This window comes from Nelumbo lutea, chromosome 5, assembly GCF_056320005.1.
Source record: "Nelumbo lutea isolate HS-2025 chromosome 5, American lotus-T2T, whole genome shotgun sequence".
Lineage (NCBI taxonomy): Eukaryota > Viridiplantae > Streptophyta > Magnoliopsida > Proteales > Nelumbonaceae > Nelumbo > Nelumbo lutea.
Window position 1 is genome coordinate 82,466,120 of NC_142688.1, and position 22,868 is coordinate 82,488,987.

The 22,868-nt window shown below is 37.9% G+C and overlaps 1 protein-coding gene across 2 annotated transcripts; it reads right to left on the reverse strand.

Moving 5' to 3' along the window:
• Positions 1-11,689: 11,689 nt before the first annotated feature.
• LOC148853113 (U-box domain-containing protein 13-like) lies at positions 11,690-18,167 on the reverse strand. Of its 2 annotated transcripts, none has more exons than XM_088944115.1 (4): positions 17,504-18,167; positions 14,674-14,790; positions 13,809-14,219; positions 11,690-13,302 (listed from the first exon to the last, which is right to left on the reverse strand). In XM_088944115.1, exons 1-4 carry the CDS (start codon positions 17,771-17,773, stop codon positions 12,142-12,144), a joined length of 1,959 nt encoding a protein of 652 aa, XP_088800241.1. In that variant the 5' UTR covers positions 17,774-18,167; the 3' UTR covers positions 11,690-12,141. The 2 variants fall into 2 exon arrangements, with proteins under 2 accessions (XP_088800241.1, XP_088800242.1); XM_088944116.1 differs by lacking the exon at positions 17,504-18,167 and adding an exon at positions 14,927-15,209.
• Between the last annotated feature and the right edge of the window lie 4,701 nt (positions 18,168-22,868).

The window sequence follows — 22,868 nt, forward strand, 5'->3', positions numbered from 1 at the left end:
CAGATGAAGGCAAAGAAAGGTTGAAAACACCGAATAAAAAGGGTGCGGATCTGCTACAAACAAACAAAACAAATCAGAAAATAATTGATGAATTAATTAAATAGGGTCGCCCTCATGTGAGATGTCTGACAGCAGTGGTGGGAGTGCATGGTAAAAGCCTAAAAGGTAATAGGTAATGGACAGACCAGACTTGAGCTTTCATACATCCTCCATCCATCCTTGATAAAAAGTGTTTTGTTTGTGGGTCCATACGCTTTTCTTTTCAAGGCTTTCAAGTACATATTAGTGCTTAGTTGTTGTTTATGGACTAAGCTCATCTTCAAATACAAATCATTCTGCTAGCTCCACAATGAGTTTGGATTTTTCGAAGAATACAAATTAAGCTGCATGGAACACACCTTCCATAGTTACGTTGCACAGTTGATCATCTTTTCTCTCTCTCTCTCTATATATATATATATATCCTAAATTAATAATATATAAACATTTATGCTGATACAGACTACTTTTTTAAGACCCTTGGAGATGCGGATCCAATTAATTAATACATTTGACAATTTAATGAAATATAACTTAAAAATTTCCTTGAAAATATGGCATTCAAACCAACTCGAACGACATAATATATAAATTTTAATTTGATCCAATTATAAATAAATAAATTGAATTGGATCACCATCTGCAGCACTATCTAGAATCGCTTTCCTGAATAGGGTAAAGGAGACATGCATTTGTGCGAGAAAATTCACGGTGCATGTACGAAACTGCAGAATCAGGACAAAACCGTATATAGCTAGTGAAGACCTATTAATTAATTTCTTTCGAGTTTCGTCTCACCAAATTAATATTGATAACTGCAAAGAGAAAACTAACATAAAAGGCAGTATTAATGTATTATGGACTTGGTAATGTGGTAAATCAAGTCTGATCTGCCAAACCTCTTGCCTTTCTATGAACTTTTATCCTGATTGTCTGCACTTGAATTGGTTGAAAACTCGTCTACGTCTGTTTGCGGCACCTCAAATCAAACGTGACTACTGATGACTCTCGGATATTCATCAACCCAACTCACATTCTCCACCAGCAGATGTCCAGGTTGGAAATTTATATATATATATATATATTTCGTGAGCAGGATTGAATGGTTACTCTGACAAGTTGTTTGCACAAGAGATCCAAAAGAGCTAATATACCAACCTTTCTAGTGGGCAGTTCAACTGGTTTCTATGAAATGTGGCAAATCAAACTACGATTGGGCTGGGCTTCTCTTCGTTGCGTGGTCCATTTGCCGAGCGAAAAGTTGGAAAAGGTAAAATTAAGGGTGAGCCCACACCATAGACCGAACCTAGATTGGATTGGGGGAAGTGAATGTATGACCAATCCATAATTTCAATTGGGCTTTCCTATTTAGAGGGAATTTACATATCTCTTTTTTTTTTCTTTTCTAATTTTACTTCTTTGTTTTAAGAATCTAACCCATTAGAATTTTGTCCATGTAACAACATGATCATCTTTATAAAATTCCTTGGACTTGTTTGTACATATTTTTCCTTAGCAATGGGCTTTACATTTTTGCTTTTAGAGTTGGGCTTAACCAACGGCTATTAGTTTGGGGCAAAGGTCAACATAATTTCTTGAATTGGGTGTGTAGTTGAAGTTGGAGAGATGTGAACTCGGGGTGCTCACGGTTTGGGTAACCGAACCGTGGGGCTTTTTCTTGGATCGAACTGGTACTATAAGTTTTTGAAAAACCGGTAACTGAAAGCGAATCAAAATCAGTCGGTTAATCAGTTGGCCAGTTTGGTTAATCATCAATTCAGTTCATCGATTTTTTGATTTTTTTAATTTTTATAATATATATTATAAAAATATATAAATATATATAAAATGGTATATTTTAATTAATAAATAATATATCATATACTACAAATAAATAAATATATAAATATATATATATATATATTTATATATATAATGCATATTTATTAATTTATAATATATAAAAAATATATATAATATATAAAAATATATGTATACTAATCGGTTCTGTTAACCGCCCGTTTTCTATATTAATTAGCTAAAATCGAACCTGTACCTTCGGTTTTTTAAAAACACCGAACCAATCGATTTGATTAACTGATTTTTTTGTTCGGTTCAATTGGTTCAGTTATATGCTGTAATTAATTTGTATGATGTATGATCGGAAGGAAACGGTTTTATTTATGACTGGGAATGGGATGAAACAAGTTCAAATTGAACTATTGGAAATTTTGCTTTGGTTGCTTATCTTCTTTAACTTCGTTTAGGTATCTTAGTGCTGGCCATGATTGATCACTTAGACAATGATTATGGTAACCAGTTGGCCGAAATAAAAGCTATAGCTTTGTGTGAAGCATAGTTTTCGAACCATCGTTGATATGGGCGATAGGATTGTTCGGCCTGGGAATCATCCAGGCAACCAATTCTATTTTACCCTAAACTCGGTTTTTGGTAAAAAAAAATCATTGAATCAGTCAATGATTCATTAATTTGGGTGGTTGAACTGTCAACCGTTAATCCATTCAACAGTTTTTGACTGTTTTTTTTTTTATTTTTATTATTATTATTTTTTTTAGAATGAGTCATCCGTTCGAACTAGATGGTCGAACTGTCAACCTAAAAACCAGTAGAAAGAATGATTCCGTTTTCAGGTCATTTTTTAAAACATTGGTGTGAAGTGACTATTGGCTACCTAATATATGTTTACCAAAGGGACGATGGAAAGAAAGACCCAAGTTACACTGATGGGATGCCTTTCACTAAGCTTCAAATATTATTGCCAAGTGCGAACGATCCCATTAGTAATTGATAATTGAGATGTTCAATTGGAATTCCTCTAAAACAATATGTGGTGTGGGATCAAAGCCATGGAATTTTCAAGGCCACAATGCGTCTGTATTGAAAACTTTGAAATAGAAAGAATTTTCGGAAAAGTGCGGACAGGCTCAATGCAGATTTTTGGATTTCATTGTATATCAATAAACATTTAAAGTGTTAAAAATTCCCACTCTATACATTAATGCCTACCGGTAAATTGGCATCAATTTTGAGTTGGCACCTATCCCAATTGTACTTTAGGCCTAGAAATTTCTAACCCTGGGCTGAACCATCATTCTCCCAAGAATTTTTCCTTCAACCAAAAGTCACCACATCCAAGTAAATAACTTTACTCCATCTGGCCACCCACCACTGCAACAAAATCAGAATATAGCAGTGGATTTCTTAACGACACTAGGAAAAATGCCGCTATATACCTACTCATTTTTAAGTAGGGAGTAGTGAGGGCCGCTTCTATACAAGTGCGGTTTTGTATAGTGGCGGATGCTTATTTGGCGCTGGAGCTGCCTCGCACAAAAGAAACCCCATTCCTTCTCTTCCCTTCAACTGTTCCAGCGAAACCCCTCAAACTTTTCTCTTTGCTGATTCCAAGTCATTAATCCTCTCTCTTTCATCTCTCGCATTTCCTTTGTTCGGCAGCTGAGAGTAATTGAACTGAACTAAGTCACCGATTTCCCTCTCCCCCATTTATTTTCTTTTCATTCGTCCTTTGCTTTTTCTACATCAAACTAGACACCATCAAACCCTTTTCTTTTCCGGTTCCAGGTTTCCAACCCTCTCTCCCTCATCTCTCGCCACAACGTCCTTCGGCAGTTGAGAAGAACCGAACTGAACTAAACTTTGGGGCAAGGGAAGCCACGGATTTCTCTCTCTCTCTCTCTCCCTTTTCTTTTTTCTTTTTTTGATTCATCCCATGTTTTCCTGCAGGAAACTGGACCCTCCAAGGAACCATTTTCGAGCACACTCTCATCCCTACTAATGGTCCCTTAAAAGTGATTTCAGCAGACGTTTCAAAGACACCTCAGCATTCTCTTATGCTATCTGCATTGAAACTCCAATTGTACACTATAAGAAACAAATTCTCCACTCTCTAGAAACTTCGTTCAAGATATTTACTATAAACTCTATTTGTGGATTAAAATATGGCATAGGGATTCAGGAATTGTTTGTGTTGTGTTTAGTACTGGTATGGTGATATTGGAATGTAATATATGCAGTGTCTGGCATGATACAACAATTCCACTTAAACAAGTTATTCATCCCAATTTGGGAGTTGGATTGTCCATCATCGCTTGTTGGTAATTCCATGTCAATGTGTCTAATAATGTTGTGAAAAGGGAGAATGTGTTGCCATCAGCTCATCGTGGCTTGAATCCTGTTACCATTGTGTGTGTATGCAGATTCTGTTTTGAATGGAACATTACATTAGATGCTTCCTAAATTTATAAATTGTTATAATCATTATGCAATTCAATGCTAGGAAATATTAATACCAAAGTATCTAGATGGTGGTGCTCCTTTTTTTATTTTTCTAAACCTAGAATTTGTTCTTAGCTTGTTGTATTATTGAAGCATTCCCCGAGATCCAATTTGTCCATTTTCTGATAATAACACTTAAAAAAACATTTTCAAGTAGAAAGAACAGGAAGTAAAAGGAATACAATATGTGAGAGAAAGAAAAATCTACTCTAGAATATTAAATACATAAGAATTGCCCGTTTCATTTTGATGGAGAAAATGGAAAAGCATTATATAATTAATCCTGTAAAGCTACTTATAGTAAGGTTGTCATTCAAATTTAGTTGAATGATATCATTAGACATTGTTTTGCTGATTTAATCTTTCTGCCGTGTATATTAGTGGTAACTAGGATTTGAACACAAAGGTCCCTCGGCAATGCAAAGTGTTAAGTATGAGATTGCCACCGTATTTCATGGAGTGGATCAATTTAAAAGACATCTATCTCAATTTTTACCAGAGGAGAGGAGGGTAAGCATTCGTTGTTGTATAAATTCTATGTGTTGGTAGGGCTTACATATCTGTCTTGTTTAGGATTTTGTATTTCATATCTTTAACTGTTTTTTAAACATATGAACCTTAGGTGTCTTGTTTTGGTATTGCCTATTTCAATTTAATATATAATTTTATGCATATCTTACACAATCTAACTTTTATTTATATTTGCTTTCCTGCAGGTTGAACAAATACAAGAGTGATAGAAGACATTGTTGAAGATACTGAACATCAATATTTTACATTTTTTTCTTTTTTTGTGATTTATTATCCTATGTAACAAGAATTTTGTGTTTTTTATAATATTAATGTATGAAAACCTTGTTAAAACGTACCTTTGTTTTTAATTAATATATTAGCTCTTATTAAATTTTATTTGAAATCTTCATGTGGTGTTAAAATTGAACAAGTGCCACATAAATTGCAGATCTATAGCGGCAGGTATATCCACCGCTCATCTCATATAAATTTTCTTTTATATCTTCCGCTCTCATCAAAACATAGAGCTATAGTGGCGAATATATTTGCCGCTATGTATTAATGCCAATATTTGTGGCAGATATATCCACCGCTATAGGCCAAATGATACATTTATAGCTGCGGATATATAAAATGGTGACAATTAGATGACCTTTTAGAGGCGGGTATATGCATCGCAAATAACAAATTTTCCGCCGCTATTGATGACTTATAGCGGCGGCTTTTTTTATACACCGCGTGCATACAGCAACTTAAAGGGATTTGTCGTCAATCCGCCACTATAGACCTATAGTGGCGGTTTTTTGGATGTATAGCAGCGGAATGCCGGTTTTGTTGTAGTGCACCCCTCCACCTCGAGTAAAGTTGGGGTTAGAAAAACAATAATTCGCTTACTGGTTATTCATTTTTTTATTAAGTGTAGGGAGAATTCCCGATTAGTACTATGTACTTTGGGCTAGTGTCACTTTGGTCTCCAAACTTTAAGATGCGACAATTCAATACCCAAACTTTCGAAATGTATCAATCCAGTACTTACCGTTAACCAACTATTTAATAGCATTTGAAAAACACACAAATACCTTTCGAGTGTCTTTCTAATTTTCTTTATCAACCATCCAGACGTTGACAATAAATTAACAGCCTAAATCCTTGTCTCTTTTATTCTAAAAAGCTTGGGTCCAAAATGCCCACTGAGACATGACCCCAACTTTCTTGAATAGAAGATGCAGGGATTTGGAATTGTTAATTTTTTGTCAACGTTTGAATGATTGATAAAGAAAATTAGATGACACTCAAAGGACATTTGTGCCTTTTTCAAATGCTATTTAACAACTGGTTAACAGTTGGTCAATGGTAGGTACTGGATTGACACAAAGTTCAAGTACTAAATTGTTGCATCTTAAAGTTCCGGAATCAAAGTGGCACTAGGCCCAATGTATAGGTAGGGAATTTTCCCTTAAAAATATAAAGAAAAAAATATCTTTTTTCCCTTAATAAAAGTTAATGAAGAATACCAAGTACCAATATATTTTCTGAAATTTATATTAGGGTCCGACCTGACAATACAACTCATGGATACAGTAGACTTGGCAATGAAAGGGCTAATGCAGTGAAATCCCCATTGTCAATGAAATGAAATTGCCGTCGTCATTAAGATTCTGCCGTGGAGGGGATAAGAATATTGCCTTTGATAGCAGTGGCCCAAAGCTGCATGTGTTTGTGTAGCATGTTTTGCCATTTGGTCCGTTGGTTAACATATTTCGATACGATGCTTTTGATACGGGGAATATCTTATTGTATCTTTTATTGCAGACCAATATATCTATTTTAAGGGGTTTTAGGAAATTTATTTTTTAATAATTAGATAATATAAAAATGGCCCCCCCTCTAAAATTAGAAAACTATAAAAAAAAAATCTATTATGTAGGAAAGACACAGTACCAAAAGAGTTTTGACCAATCAAAACCCATTAATGAATTTTGATAAATCTAAAAAATAAAAATCATACTATTCAAAGTATTGATACACCCATCTCATGGGTGTTTGGCATCGGTGCTGAGAACACAGCACTGTTTTCTCAAAAAAACGGTACTGGGCATGTGAAGTTATAAGAACCATTTTGGAATCGGTGATTCCACATATGTTTTTTTAAGAAAACAGCACTGCTTTTTGTTTGGCACCGGTGCTGGTAGTAATGTTTTCTACATTGATCTATGTTATCTAACATCTAAGATGATGCCATATTATTGCACCACAGGCAACAATGCACCATTTTCTCAAAAAACACTGAATTTAGCATTGTTCCATACCACACTTTTTCAATTTCCAAGACATGGTCTGAAACAACATTTTTTTTCTAGAAAAACATTACCAAACAATAAGGCATTGTTTGAAGCATTGCTTTCTTTGATGTGGCACATACATGGCGTTGTTTTCTTAGAAAATGGCATCGATGCCAAACATCGCTCTCGATAGTATATCAAGGGTGTACCTTGGTCTTGAGTATATTATTGTGAACATCATCGTCAAACCAGCAACCATAAAGTTCTACCTACCCAAGCCATTAGGATTTTGAGAAGCCCAGGTTGTTAATGTCGGATGATTTTCTTTCTAGAAAGGCTAGGTTTTTAATGTATAAATTCAACACATAATGTTGTGGTACGAGGAATGTTTAAAAACCATACCGGCCTGGCCAGTTAAACCATGACCCAGGGCCTTGACCGGTTCAGATATATCCCAATAATCGGACTTGCTCAAAACCCACTAATTGGCCCGTTGAACTGGAAAACTGATGAATCGGTCCCAGTTTCATGAAACAGCCCAGATCCATACATAAGTGAAATTTTAAAATGATGTTAGCAAGATTTGAACTAAAAACCTCTTATTTTCACAAATTACTTAATTACCACTAATCCACCTTTTTACTTATACTAATTAATGATTATTTATTATACATATTATATTATTATGCACGTATTTTAAAGAAAATGCAAGTTAAAAGGCTTAAACCCTAGTCATTTGATTTAAATTTTGAAAAACTTATTATCCATCCACCATATCTAATTACATTAAAAACTATAAAATATATAATATTTATATGGCCTGTAGTATATATATATATATATATATATGCCACATTATCACAGTTTGACCCCAGTCAAACCTCTAACCCGTGAACCTCTCCCTTCTCCGGTTTTATGCCCAATGTAGTTCTTTGAACATTGGGTATGAGAGACTAAATATGGTAGGGCAATAACATAATATATGCAAATTTATAGTACTTATTTTGAATTGTGAAAGTGCAATTAAAAAGGGAGAATGACAGTTCAGCCCAGCGTTAGAATTTTTAGGCCCAAAGTACAGTTGGGGTGGGTGCCAACTTGGAATTGATGCCAATTCACAAGCGGGCATTGGTGTATAGAGTGGGGGGTTTTGACATTTTGAATGTTTATAACTCTGCAATGAAATTCAGAAATCTGCATTGGGCCTATCCATACTTTTCTATTAAAATTATGAAAATTTTCCAATTAGTATCGTGTACTTTGGGCCTAATGCCACTTTGGTCCCCAAACTTTAAAATGCGATAAATTAGTACCCGAACTTTCAAAGCATGACAATCCAATACTCGTTGTTAACTTACTGTTAATCAGTCGTTAAGTGACACTTGAAAAAGAAATAAATGCCCTTCGAGTGTCATCTAATTTTTTTTATCAACCATCCAAACATTAAAAAAATAAAAATAAAAAATTAACAATCCAAAATCTTTACCTCTTCTATTCAAAAAAGTTGGGGTCATTAGAATGCCCACTCAAATGTGACCCTAACTTTCTTAAATGGAAGAGACAAGGATTTGAGACTGTTAATTTTTTGTTAACGTTTAGATGGTTGATAAACAAAATTAAATGACACTTGAAAGACATATGTCTCTTTTTCAAATGCCAATTAATAGCTGGTGAACAACTAGTTAATAGTAGGTACTGGATTGTCATGTTTGGAAAGTTCAGGTAATAAATTATTATCGCATTTTGAGGACCAAAATGGCACAAGGCCCAAAGTACAAAGTACAGGATACTAATTGAGAATTTTCCAAACTATATTTGATTTGAAGGAAAATGTAGATAAAAAAGGGACAAGATTTGTAAAGGTTTCCAAGCCTTTTCCTACCTTTTCCTTTAAACTAAACATAGCCTTCAAAATTACTAATATGTTTTTAGAAACCATGGCCAGTGGCACGGGCAATAATAGAACGGAGCATAGGAAGAATATCACTCACCCCAACTAATACACTGTCTCGCATTTTAACATAAGATCTATGAAGAAATCAAAAGAACTCAAAAATGGATATTTCTAAGACTTTCTTTCTTTCTCTTTTATATTGCCTAGTTTTATTGGACAGAAGAGGAATAAGAATCAAAGAAAGTGGAGAAGGAGACCAGGCATGGCATGGCAAATGCTGAGGCCACAGAGTGCTTTATATGAACCTTCCAGATTGCAAATGGAGAGTGAATGCTAAGTTTATGCGATGGAATAAAGGCAATATATTCCTTTTCTTATTTCAGATTTTATGAAAATAAAACACTCTAATCTTTTTCATTTAAAACTATAAAATGGGTCAGTGGGTTGCTGGTGAATAGTGGTGAGTAGCAGCCTTGTAGTTGGGGTTGCACTGACAAGGGTTTCATCCTCTCCCAGGCTCCCAGCGATTAAGGGCATGGAATTCATATTTGAGTTCCTGGTCGAGCGATTAAGATTTCAGACAACATTCAAGCTGGAATCATTGGGCTCTACGAAACCGGAGGAGTTTGGAAACACAACCCTCTTGTTAAAATCAACGATGCTTTTCTCCGAGCAAACCGTGATTTTGATTTGGTGATCTGGGTTCTGGTATTTGGGGAATTAAATATTGGAACAGATCTGCCGGAATCAAATCGGTGATAAGTCGGGGTTGACAAGAAACCAGCAGATCCAACTTATCACCGATTGTCAGTGGGTTGCTGGTGAATAGTGGTGAGTAGCAGCCTTGTAGTTGGGGTTGCACTGACAAGGGTTTCATCCTCTCCCAGGCTCCCAGCGATTAAGGGCATGGAATTCATATTTGAGTTCCTGGTCGAGCGATTAAGATCTCAGACAACATTCAAGCTGGAATCATTGGGCTCTACGAAACCGGAGGAGTTTGGAAACACAACCCTCTTGTTAAAATCAACGATGCTTTTCTCCGAGCAAACCGTGATTTTGATTTGGTGATCTGGGTTCTGGTATTTGGGGAATTAAATATTGGAACAGATCTGCCGGAATCAAATCGGTGATAAGTCGGGGTTGACAAGAAACCAGCAGATCCAACTTATCACCGATTTGCTTTCGAATCAGGTCCATATTTAATTCCCTAAAGACATGAAATACCCCAAATAACCATATCAAAATTCGATCTGCTCGCAGAGGGCAGAGGCGTTGTTGATTGTTTTCAAGAGGGTTATCTTTCCAACCCTCCTGATGTGGTGTCATTAGAGTCCAATAATTCCAGCTTGATGTTCTCTGAAGTACTGCACATCTTCTCAAACATCAAATCCACGCCCTTCATCTGATCTGTATGTTACAAGGGTGATCAGGCTGATATATCAGGTGATGGAGATGGCGGACCTCAGCGATTCAAGTCCGGTTCCCAGGACAGACACAGCAATGATGGCGCACACTGCAACATATAATGGTGTACGGTGCTTTTTCATCTAATAGCTAGCGCACACTGCATCGTCGGTGACTTTGAAGTCCAGAAGATGTTATATTTTTGTTGAGGTTCAAGCTACTCTTAGAGCGTAGAGGTTTATTTTTAGCTACATCTATGGGTTTGGACTTTGGACTGTGCTGTTGTGAAATCTGATTGTCAAGTTCTAGTTCTTGTTAGATGTTTAAGCAATCCAAATAGCTCTCTACTCCGAGTGAAATCTGGGTCTGGCCAATAGTTAAGGACATGACGAGAAGCAACGTTTCTTGGAAAATCATGTTAGCAGAGAATCAAGTCCTAGGACTCTTAGCTTGGCTGTGTTAAAGGGGAATGGCGTTACACTACAGGCCTCCTATTTGGCTTTTAGATTCTTATGCTTAATGAAATCTTCATGCTATTTACCCAAAAACAAAAACAAAACTAACCCTTTTATTTTTTTCGAATTGCCCTTAGGCATCATGTTTCGTTCATCAATAACAGGAAAATACAACAGCCCTTCGGAGATAATGTTCTAAGAAAGTATGGACTACGGAAATTCTCCCTCCCGGTAGTTATTTGGAATTGTGTTCAATTCTTCTGACGTTTGCCGTTGGCAGTTGGAAAGTTGAAAAAAAAGAAAAAAACGAAGTATACGTACAAGGCAAGCACCGGAGCAAGCTAGATGAGTGGAAATTGGGTATAAATATATTAGAGACCGGTTGATTCAGATTCTTTGTGAGAAAGGAAATGGAACAATTTTCAATTCTGCTTGTTTATATCAAAGATATCATCAGTAATAGAGTGACAACGAAGAGGTCGAAATGATTCAAAGATGAAACTTGAGCAATACCTGGGGTGGAGGTTGAACATGGATGGAAAGCTCCGCTTATTGCAGTCGCAGAGGAGGCATGTTAGCGATAATATCATAAAAGTTGGCACTTCTAATTAGAACAATCCCAATCATGATAAATTAGCAGTAGAGAATAAATTGGAGTGTTGTTAGAAGCCAATGAGGGAATAAAAAGATATAGTTAGATCTAACCCCCACAAATTCTATGATAAATTAGCATAGGCATCTGCTCCTTTTTATCCAAATCTAGATAAGAAGATGAACACAAATTCTGAATCACCATCTGATTGGGGGCGATCACTCTTTCTTCACTGTTTCATTCAAAGTGGCAAATTCTGAATACAGAGGGATCAGTCACCAGCAGTTCTATGTCAATAAAAAGCAATATTTTTTTGCTGTGGACTAAGAGACGTATTTCCCCACCCTAAAAGAAATAAAATAAGGGGATGCTAACAATAGCACAATGTACATTGGTACACTACACGTTATGTCTCACATGCCGGACTCTCTTCCTCTTTCTTCCAATTGGATGGCTCTGCTCTTCATCCCTTCAACGTATAGGAGGCCCCAAGCTGCGATATAAACAAATAACTCAGTAGTCGGGCGGGTGATCTTCCACTCTCCCAGTCCTAATGAAGCAAAACCCCATTGCTTTTCAAATGAATAAAAAAACCAAAGCCAACAAGAAAAAGGAGTGAAACACAACAAAAAAAAACAGAGCATCTTATCCATCAATAGCACTTGCTGTAGATAGTGACTCTGAATGATGGATCTGGGATTGAGACTGAGTCTGGGCTTCAGCTTGTGCTTGAGCCTGCTTCTGCTGCTCAACAAACCTGCTTATACGATCAAGTAACTGCACAGCCTTGCGCTTACCCCTGTCTGTACCATTTTGCACAAGGTCCAGCAGTAGATCCATCAACCCAAGTTCCTGGGCTTCTGCTATATGTTTTGGGTCACCTGAACACAAGTGCACCAGCACTGCAGCTGCATTTTCTCTGTTCCTAGGAGATCCACTCCCAATTACCTCCACTAGGATAGGCACAGCTGCTGCAGCTCCAATTGCCATTTTCCCCTCGGGGTGACTTGCTAATATTGCTAGTATGGCCAATGCCTCGTCTACCATTCCACCACCAGGTTCTGTCAACAACCTCATTAGTGTGGAAACTACTCCAGCTCTCACTGCCCTTCCCTTGTTTCCTTGGTATATGCACAAGTTAAAGAGTGCCGTTGCTGCATCTTTTTTGCCCCGCTGGCTACCTTCATTCAGCAGCGTTACAAGTGCTGGGATTGCCCCAGAGGCACCAATGGTTACCTTGTTCTCATCTACTACCGACAGACTGAAGAGTGTGGCTGCTGCATTCTCCCGTGCCTCCATGCTTCCCTTCTTGAGCACATGTACAATACCTGGTACAGCCCCAGATGATATGATGCTACCTTTGTTATCCTCACAAATGGAAAGATTCAGGAGTGCAGTAACAGCATGTTCCTGGGTCCGGGGGTCAGTAGTCAAGAGGAGGCCAACAAGGAGGGGAATAGCTCCAGCCTCTGCGATGCAGACACGATTGTCAGCATTGCGTTTGGCAAGAAGACGCAGCTCACCGGCAGCTGAACACTGGCCCTCAATGTTTCCAGATGTAAGTTTGCGTAGGAGAATATCAATTTTGGCACGTTCAGCAGAAAGACAGACAGATGCAGTCTTACTGGGACGTGAATTGCTTGGTCGTTTAGGGGGTTCAATACCACTGGCCTCACACCACTGGGCTATGAGGCTACGTAAAACATAGTTTGGTGTGAGGACAGTGCTTGAAAGGTTCTGTTGTGTCTTTGGACACGTGCCATGCCCTGCTTCAAGCCATTTTTCAATGCATTCTCGTTCATATGTCTACAATAAAATCAAAAAGAAGAAGTTTAAATGACCCTTAAGGCAAATGTGAAACAGAAAAAGTGAAGTAGCAATGCAAAAAAAATTAAAAGCACTCTCCTGTGCCTTGTGTGCACATGCAACACAGACTGGGAGAATGGTCCCAACATGTAATGGTTCCCTCGAGAAGGTCTAAATAAAAAAGTTGGATGAAAAACAGTCGGTGGATTTTTCTGGATGCTAGTCGATAGTGTTCCCCCCTTCCCCCCTTCTAACAATCCAGAATAATGCAGTAACAGATAACGCAGATCATCCACTGGATCTCTCTAAGTAGCAACAAATGCCAGGTCCTAAATACTGCATTTGTTCTGCATACAACACCAGTTTCCATCCCAAAATTTCCCTAAAATATTATTGTGCACCCTTTTGATGTTGTCTGATGCAGCAGAAGAAAGCAAATAAGAACTCAAAATAATAACAAAAATATCATGGTGTATATGAACTGGGTTATGAATTGGAATATATACCTGTCCTGTTGAAACTATGACAGGATCTTTCATCAATTCCAGTGATATTGGACAGCGGAAATCATCTGGTATGACTGGAATTTCGGTCTTCTCATTTGCAGGAGCACCCATGTCAGAGTCTTCAGTTTGTACAAAATCCTTGATTTTCTTCAGCAGCATTGACATCTTTTCTATGTTCTCCCCTGGATCTCCGCCACTGGCAACAACCATCTCATGCAAAGCTAGTGATTCTTGCTTAAGATCAGCAATGCTCATCAACTGTAACTTTTCAGCCAATCTCCTTAAGATGGTTGGATCTATTTCTGCATCACCACTCCTGTTGTAAACAGACAAAAGATCCTCAAACAGTTCGACATCAGGTGCATCAACCCGTCCTTTGGCTCTTTTGAACTGAGAAAGGACAAGCTCAACCTGGAGAAAACAAGTTCTGAAGGAATGAAACAGAAAGGACAAATAAAATTTAAGACCTCAGCTCTTCCAGATACCCCAAATAAAAGGATGAAGGAAAGGTACTTTCAAGGAACAGAACTATAGTTTTTGTTTGTGTGTGTGTGTGTGTGTGTGTGTGCACATGTGCGTGTGCAGGGGGCATATCATGCAAAAATATGATAAGAATTTTCTGTTTCACTTCTACTAAAAAAAAGTTCAAGATATACTGCATATCTGCATATCTAATGAAATCAAAGATTTAAAGAACTCACCTCAAGGTCCCGAAATGCCCATTGACATTTAAAAGAAAAGAAAAATAAATAAACAAAAGAAAATCTTGTTTAGGTCCTGTTTAGCATTTAGATATATATAATCCTGTTCAGGTGCTTTGTTACCATTTGGACAAAGAAGATGGACTGCATAGTTAGATCTCTACCTGTTCTTTAACTTCATCTGATATGTCAAGTTTATCATAGGAAATTCTACTCAATGCCTGTTCTAGTTGAGCTGTCACTTCCTGAAATTTGTTCATCATTTGCTCCCTCTCTAGCACCTTCAAGTACACATAATGAGGTTAGGTCCAACAAAAATGTGAGATAGGAATGCTGGATTTCCATCATTAAATATTGATTCAAGCAAACTATGAAGGTGAACTTGCAAGATAAATTAATGAAACAAATATTACTTACATGGTGGGGTTTCTCCGTTTATGTGTATGCTTACATGAGTATCATGCCTGTACGCATATGTGCATACACTCCCACGCATGCATACACAGACCAAAAAATGGAAAAAAAAAAAAACAATCCATTACACTTGCCCACATGCACAAGGAAGTGAAGGCAATGCTAGAGGCAATTCATTTCCATAAGACCACAGACCAAGATGAACACAGGATCAAAGATAATATCATGCTGGGGCATATCCAAACAGCAAAAAAATATATATATTGAAAAAAAAAAAAAAAAAAAACTATAGGACTTTCAGAATGGGAAAAGTGGTAGCTGGTTTATCATATGAGATAACCCAGAGGATGATGTTCATTTGCAACTGTGTAAAATTATCTTACTTGTCAAAAGCATGAGAGTAATGTTGCAATTGTAAATCCCTTTTCTTTTACAGTAACTCTCACTTTGGGAAAGAGGCCTTGATTACCTCTCTACTTATGTATTTATGATTCTTATCATGATAATAAGTTACTATACTAACCAAACAAAAGTACAGCATAGAAGAAGCAAAGTGTATGTGCCAGCATGAATGAATGCTTGTGTTTTTGGGAAATATATGGATGGATTGATGAATTATTGCCTCTTTTCTTTCTTCTGTGAGTGTGGGTATATTTCACTGGGGTTTCTTTTTCAGTGACGTGTTCCACTTGGAACATGGTGATGTTATAATCAAAAAGAAGGTAAAGTAAATCTGCCAAGGAAATTAAGAATCTAAAAGTTTCTGTTGTATGCTACATGACAGAAGATACTAAAGCAACAAGGAAAGTATTGCAGTTACTGAAAAGGGATGATCAAACCTTCAAAATTGCAAGTTATAGCTTATAAGCAGTATCACTGTAAATAAAATATCGTGTGTGAGCATCCAATGCAGACTTTCCCGCAGATCACCCAAAACATCATCATTAAATGTATGTTATGTGAAAAACTACATTATCATTAACTGTATGGTCATCTCATCATGGTCTGCCCCATTTCATGTCAAGTGGTTAGCTACTTCAGTTAACGGATTGCAGCTGTCAAGATGATTCTCAGATATTTCAGATCACATTTTAAATTAGAAGAAAAATTAAGAGAAAAAAAAAACAATAAAGGAAAAGAAAATGACAAGAATAAATTTTGGCAGTACAAATGCAGACCGCTAACTTTATTTAATGGGAAATTGTCTAAAACTCACCATGAGTTTTCAACATTTCTCTTAAACTCACCACAACTTTTCAAAATGTCTAAAACTCACCATGTCAGTAAGTTTTTATTTTCCAAAACTCACCTTCCGTTAGTCCACCATTAATGCTTCTTAACAGAGGTGTCCATGTCAGCATAAATAACAATTTTCATGACCAAATTATCCTTGAATGGTGAGTTAGAAGAAAAATGGTCTTTTTCAGTTTTTAATTTTCTTGTTTTTTTTTGCATTTTTAGTGTTTTGTTATAATTTCCAATGTTTTTTATAATTTCTGTTTTTTACTTTTTTCTATTTTCTACAATCTATAAATTTTCCTGTATTTTTCGTTATTTATTTGCAATTTCTGTGTTTTTCTATAATTTTTTGTGTTTTTTCTACAATTTTTATTTTCTGATTTCGTTTTTCAATTTCTATAGTTTCTATAATTTGAAATTAATTTTTTATTTTGTTTGCAATTTCTATAATTTTTTATATTTTTTGTAATTTTTATGTTTTTATGTATTTTATATTTGAAAATATTTTTTTGAACTTTTTCCTTTTTTCATGTCTAAATGTTAAAATGGTAATATATTGACACCTGTTAATTTATTTTGTATATATTTTATATTTTTATATGAAGGTTAAAATGGCAATATAGAGTTAACTAATTCCACGAAAGAAACAAAGTCGTTGTTCCCGGGTTCCCCTTCCTGGAGTGAACCAATTCCAGAGAAAAACCTAAATTTGTGGGTATAGCTTCATGGTCATTACATCAAAGCTAACTCAATGTTCAACATCATGACTATATGCTTGCCCTATCAAGATTGGAGGGAGTTATGCAGTTACATTCACCTTGGCTGAAGGTTAGAAGAATGAGAATCCCGATCTCTCATTCATAACGTATTGTGAAAGAGATTCTCATGATAACATGGACAATTCGCTTTATCCTTTCTTTCGATATCTACAAAATATTGTCATGCCCCAAACGAAAAATCTGATCTGCACTAGTTGTAGCTTAATAAAAACAGGTTGAAACATCGAATTGTCATACAACTTGAACACTAGTTAACAACAAAGTCACGCTAAACTAATCAATTCCAAGAAGAAATTCGGCATAGAAAATGATTAATCAAGTCCACCTATATATAATCTAAAGCCCTAGCCTCGCTGGACCATAGAAGCAGCAAAAAATAGTCTCCGAGTGCATGTGTCTGTGTATGAGAGAGAGAGAGAGAGAGAGAGAGGGAGAGGGAGAATCCCCCGAACAGGTGCTTAAAAAAGATCATTTAGAGATCAAGCCGTAAAACCCAAAAGAGATTACAAAATCAACAGCAAAATAACAAATGAATAAGGAAGGACATTAATAAAATACGCACCAAGAAAATTTTGCTGCCTTCGCTGCCGAATCTGAGGATCTCTTTAGTTGATTCCAAAGCTTCCTTTAAAGAAATTAGGGATTTTACATTGTCCTCAGTGATCGGGTCTTTGCTCTCTTTGAACTCTTCAAACATGGGTATCAAGAGCTTCAATCGCCTCGCAAGGTTACAGTACTGTTTCTTGATTGCCCATCTGTAGTCCGAAATCGCAGAAATCTCATTAACGACGTCAATTAGCTTCTGATTTAGCGTTCGATTTTCCTCTTCCATGGCTAATTAAGATCCCTGACACACTCTCTGTGTAAGTGTGCCGTCTCGTATCGATCAATTAACAATTTAACAGAAAACAAAGAAATTAGGAGTTTAGCTAGATTTGGTTAGAGAGGTTGGAGGTCATCCGCTTAATGCTTAATTTACGAATGCTACTCCAAAATGTGATCCCGGCAACGGCAAAGGCAAAGGCAAAGGCAACGGCAAAGGCAGCAGCTCTCATTCATCTCCGGTCTCCATGTCGTGTGGGAGAAAAAACAAAAAGTCAGTCTGGTCCGTTCTTCACGGCAGAGACTTTTCTGGCGCGGCTGAGCTCAACTGGGGTTAGAATTTAACTGCACTGACTTTGTGGGGTTAAGCCGAGTTAGAGACATTAGAGAGTGGGGAGTGGAGCGTCTTTGGTCGCCCGCCGCTGGTCAGTTTTATGGTTCAACCAAAACCCACCGAATCTTCTACGACTCTTTCTAGTTTCTACGCCCCCTTATAATATTTCCCGTCCACCAAGCACACCCACACATACAAAATAGGTGGGGGTGGGCAAACTAAAACAAGTATATCTGCTCAACCTTTTATACGGAGTTGTTGGGAGAAGGATGTGAAGGTGTCAATTGGGTCAATTGATAAGGTCTTTAGCAGATATAGCTGCTTGTAGTTGTAGGGGAGACTTTCGGTCAATCCCGCTGACCAGTGGCCATCTACCAGGGTAAGGTTAGGAGGATTACGGTTTTGGGTATTTCCTCATGGAGCAATATACAACTCTTTTGGACTTATTAATGCAAGTCTTTTTTTTTTTTTTTAATAAATGAGACAAATAAACTAACACAACAAAAGAAACAATGAGGAAATTAAACCCTGTTTGGCAATGTTTCACGACAGTGTTTCTCTCCTTCCAGTACTTCCGCATGTTTGACAAAAGAAACGCGAAAAATATGTCATTCCTGGTGACAACATTCAAAAAGAATGGCATGAGAGGAAAACGCACTTCCCACAACGTCTTACATTAGTTACAAACACGTGTGTGGTTCCCATATGCGAATAGGGTTAAATAGGAGATTTTGCTCAAATAAATTCAAGCTCTATTCCATCTCTTTTCCTTTGGGGTTGTAACAACATCTTTCTTCAATTCTTTCCATCACCATATATTAATGGGTGAGCATCATTCTCACTCTCCATGTCTACTATCGAGCGAAACCACAACCAAGGGAACGGGTTTGGCAGAATCAACGAGGAAAGAAGACCTTGTTGAGCTTGACTCTAGTCCGACTTTATAAAATGACTTAAAAGGTATAGGATAAGTGGGAGCCCTCAGGCATAAGTGAAATACCACTACTTTTAATGTTATTTTACTTATTCTGTTAGTCAGACTCAGCCCTCAGGCATCGCCCCTCCTTTTGGACCAGCCTTAGTGGGCCGATCTAAGGTTGTTGGTAAAGGTTGGAACATTGATGTTATTGAGTCCAAATTGATCAAATTTATAAAAAAGAAAAACTACCTTGCAAAAGAGCTAAGAAAGTGGAGTAAAGTCCATTTTGGCAACACCTTGAAAAAGAAGAAAAATCTAGTTAGTAGATTAAAACAAGTTCAAAAAGACATTTCCAAAAATCCAAATAATATCTCCCATTTAAATCTTGAAATGCTCTCCAAAAACAACTTGATAAACTATTAAAAAGGGATGAGGCTTATTGGGCTCAAAGAGCAAGAATAGACTAGATCAATTTGGGAGACAGGAACAATAACTTCTTTCATACAATGGCTACTATCAGAAAATATCATAATAGAATTATTAAAATAAAAAATGATGAGGGCGTTTGGATTAATGACCAACCAAGAATTGCATCTCACTTCACAGAAAAGTTTAGCCAAATATTCAAATCAGAGGGTACCGATGGAATTGATAATTTCATAAATGAAAATTGATCAATGTGTTACCAAAGATCAAAATGCTCATATCTCGAGGGATGTTACAAATGCTGAGATTCGTGAGGCTCTTGATTCTATGAAGGACCTCAAGGCTCTAGGACCAGATGGTTTAAATGTATTGTTTTTCAAAAAAATTCTAGAATATTATAGGAGATTCAGTATGTAATGTAGTAAAAGCTTTCTTCCATAGTGGAAGACTATCCAGGATTTTAAACCAAACTTTTATCACTCTCATCCCAAAATAGAAGAACCCTGAAACAGTGAATGATTACAGGCCTACCAATCTATGCAATGTCATTTATAAAGTCATTACTAAAATCCTTGTCAATAGGATCAAACATCTCCTAGACAAAATAATATCCTCGTATCAGAGTGCCTTTGTGCCAAACAGACAAGTTAATGATAATATCCTTGATGCTGCTCGATCCGAAGTGGTGCCAAACCGAGGTTGCAATCAGATAGTCCTTGCCAACAGGGTGGAGCCGAGGTGGAAGGATAGGGCCATGCTTCAAGACCTGTGATCAAGAAAGGAAGTTAGAGATCCGAGGAGTTGTCTCCGTGTAGGCACTCCGACGCTCAAGTCAGTAGAAGGTGATGGATGGTCGGGCCGAGCAATGAGGGCGTTCGTCCGAGCAAGTGAGTATTATGAGTGTTAGAAGTTGGAATCCTTTACCTTGAGCAGGAGATACCTTTTAATAGCCGGAGGTTCGTGTCCCAATCGAATTGGGCTTCCGGAGTTCCTGGGATGAGGTTAACCGCTGAAGTCTTTGGGATAGAGTCCTACTCCCCAGCGAAGCTGTCCTCATCCCTTCTCCTATCCATGGTCATGCTTATCCACGTGATGTGTGGCTGATGTGGCTTAGAGGATAAGGTGGGGGCTTACGGAAATAGTGTAGCGCAATCATGACTACGGAGTCAGTGTATGCCGCGAAGTTGGTCGGGCCGTACTGATGTGGCCAAGGTGATTGGGCAATGATTGGACGGCCACATGTCGTCTAAGGCCAGCTTAACCATGACCCGAACACCACTCCCTCAATTCTGAAGTTGAGGAATGAAGTGCTCGGCCAAGGTGTAGCGCGATAGAGTGCTTTGTTCATCGGCTGAGGAACTCCAAATAGGGCTGCTCACGGGTCGGGTTGGGTCGGTTTACTAGCATTTTTCCAACCAACCCGACCTGGTCGGTTTACCTAGAAATGAAATCAAAATCGACCTTGTACTAATAAGTTAAACCGGCCTAGTTGGTTTGAGTCAGTTTGGGTTGGTTTGGGTCATTTTGTGAATGATTCTCTTGGTGTGAAAGATCAAGGATTCAAGTCTAAGAAGCGAAGGTTGTATGCCTGGAAATTAAAAATTATTTGATGGATTAAAGCTGAAATTTTATATATCAGAAATTTTATATATAATATGTATATTTCCAAAATAAAGTTGAAGTATACACACACACACACACACACACACATATATATATATATATATATATATATATATATATATATATATATATATATATATATATTTCCACAAATATATATCTGAAATATATATTAAAACTGAAATATATCAGACATATAATATATATATCTGAAATAAATTATATATAATATATATCTAAGTCGGTTCAGGTCGGTTTGGTTTCAGTTTTCACACATGAAAATTGAAACCGAACTGAACCATCGGTTTATGTTTTTTTTAACTCGAAACAGACCGGTGCTGAAGAAAAACCAGCCGACTTGGGCTGGATTGGACCGGGTTGGTTGGTTTGGCCAGTTTAGGTCTTGTTATGAATATCCCTAACTCAAAGTTGAAGTCCTGGTTGAGCGTTTGGTCCACTTAGTATTCCTCAACGCTTGGTAGAGATTGTAATCCACGCAATGTGGGTTGCAGTTGAGGAGTTTTTCAATCATTGGCTACAGAACTTCGAAAATTCTAATTTTGGAATCCGAACACCACCCCCCAGTTCCGGAGTCGAGGAGAGGAGTGCTCAGCCGAGGCATTGCGCGATCGCTTACCCCGGTCAGGCGTCGATGAGCTAAGTTGGTCTTCGAAGTCCGGGCTTCTCTGATGCTCGGCTATGCTGCATCGCGAAAGGCCTCTTCGTTCTACAGCTAAGGAACTTACACTCAAAATTTCGGAATCCAAACACCACTCCCCCAATTCCGAAGTCGAAGAGTGGAGTGCTCAGTTGGGATGCAACGCGGACTCTTTTGGTTGGGGACTGAGGTGTGTCGGATCTGTCGTTGGGTGTTTTGAGGAGACTCAAGGGCTTAGTTGACCGGTGGTCTTGGACGGACCATGGAGGTCCGTAGATTTGGTTGGACCGGTGCTTCAAGGCGGACCGGTGTAGTTAATGCTTTTATTGTTTCTTGTCAAGAACGTCGCTTCGGTTCCCAAGGCCTCACGCGTGCCATGACATTCAGATCGATTGGTCTTCTCGAGCTTCATTAGAGTGGCGCTTGATCTCCACCATTGATCTGGCTTTGATTTGTGCCGGAAGGGCATTTCTCCTTCACCATTTGTGAGAGAGATTGCTTAGAGAGCTTGGTAAGGGGTTGTTGGCGTTGCTCGGCTTCTGCTCTAATTCCGCAACTTCAAGTTTGGTAAGATGTCTTCTTCGTCTTTCCATTCTTCTTCTTCTTCTTCTTCTTCTTCTTCTTCTTCCAGTTCTAGTGGCTCCAATTATGAGTCTGAGGTCAGGGAATTTGAGAAGGTAGAGTCAGAGAGATCTGCCGAGGTTGGTCCTTCTAGCATGGAGGTAGAACTTCTCGCGCGGGCTGGTCATCAATTCGGGACCACCCCTTGTAGCTTGACTCTCAAGGACATGGCTCAGATCCAAGCCCTGTATAACATTCTCGAGAAGTTTGGGATAAGGTGTCCATAGGCCGGCAAGAGGCCAACAGATGCTCAACCGGGCGATGGTATGTGTGTACAAGAGAAGGTTGGAAGTCGGGCTGAGGTTCCCTTTGGACGAAGGGGTAGCCGGGGTGTTTGAATGGTACCGGGTGCTGCCGGTGCAACCGATGCCAAACTCTTTTAGGTTTTTGCTTGGCCTTATGTTGTATTGCTTCGTCTGTGACATCAAGTTGACCCTGGGTATGGTGAGCTATCTCGTCCAGCTAAAGCTTCACCAGTAGGGCTACTACTATCTCTCGGCCAGGAAGAACATCAAGGTGTTGGT

What these genes read in the sequence shown, in the direction of transcription:
- LOC148853113 (XM_088944115.1), bottom strand. Translation starts at nt 17,773, where the DNA reads ATGGAAGAGGAAAATCGAACGCTAAATCAGAAGCTAATTGACGTCGTT. An exon ending in AAGGCAGCAAAATTTTCTTG is followed by an intron (nt 14,791 to 17,503) that starts GTGCGTATTTTA and finishes GTGTACTTGAAG; the next exon opens with GTGCTAGAGAGGGAGCAAAT. An exon ending in TCATAGTTTCAACAGGACAG is followed by an intron (nt 13,303 to 13,808) that starts GTATATATTCCA and finishes ATTTTATTGTAG; the next exon opens with ACATATGAACGAGAATGCAT.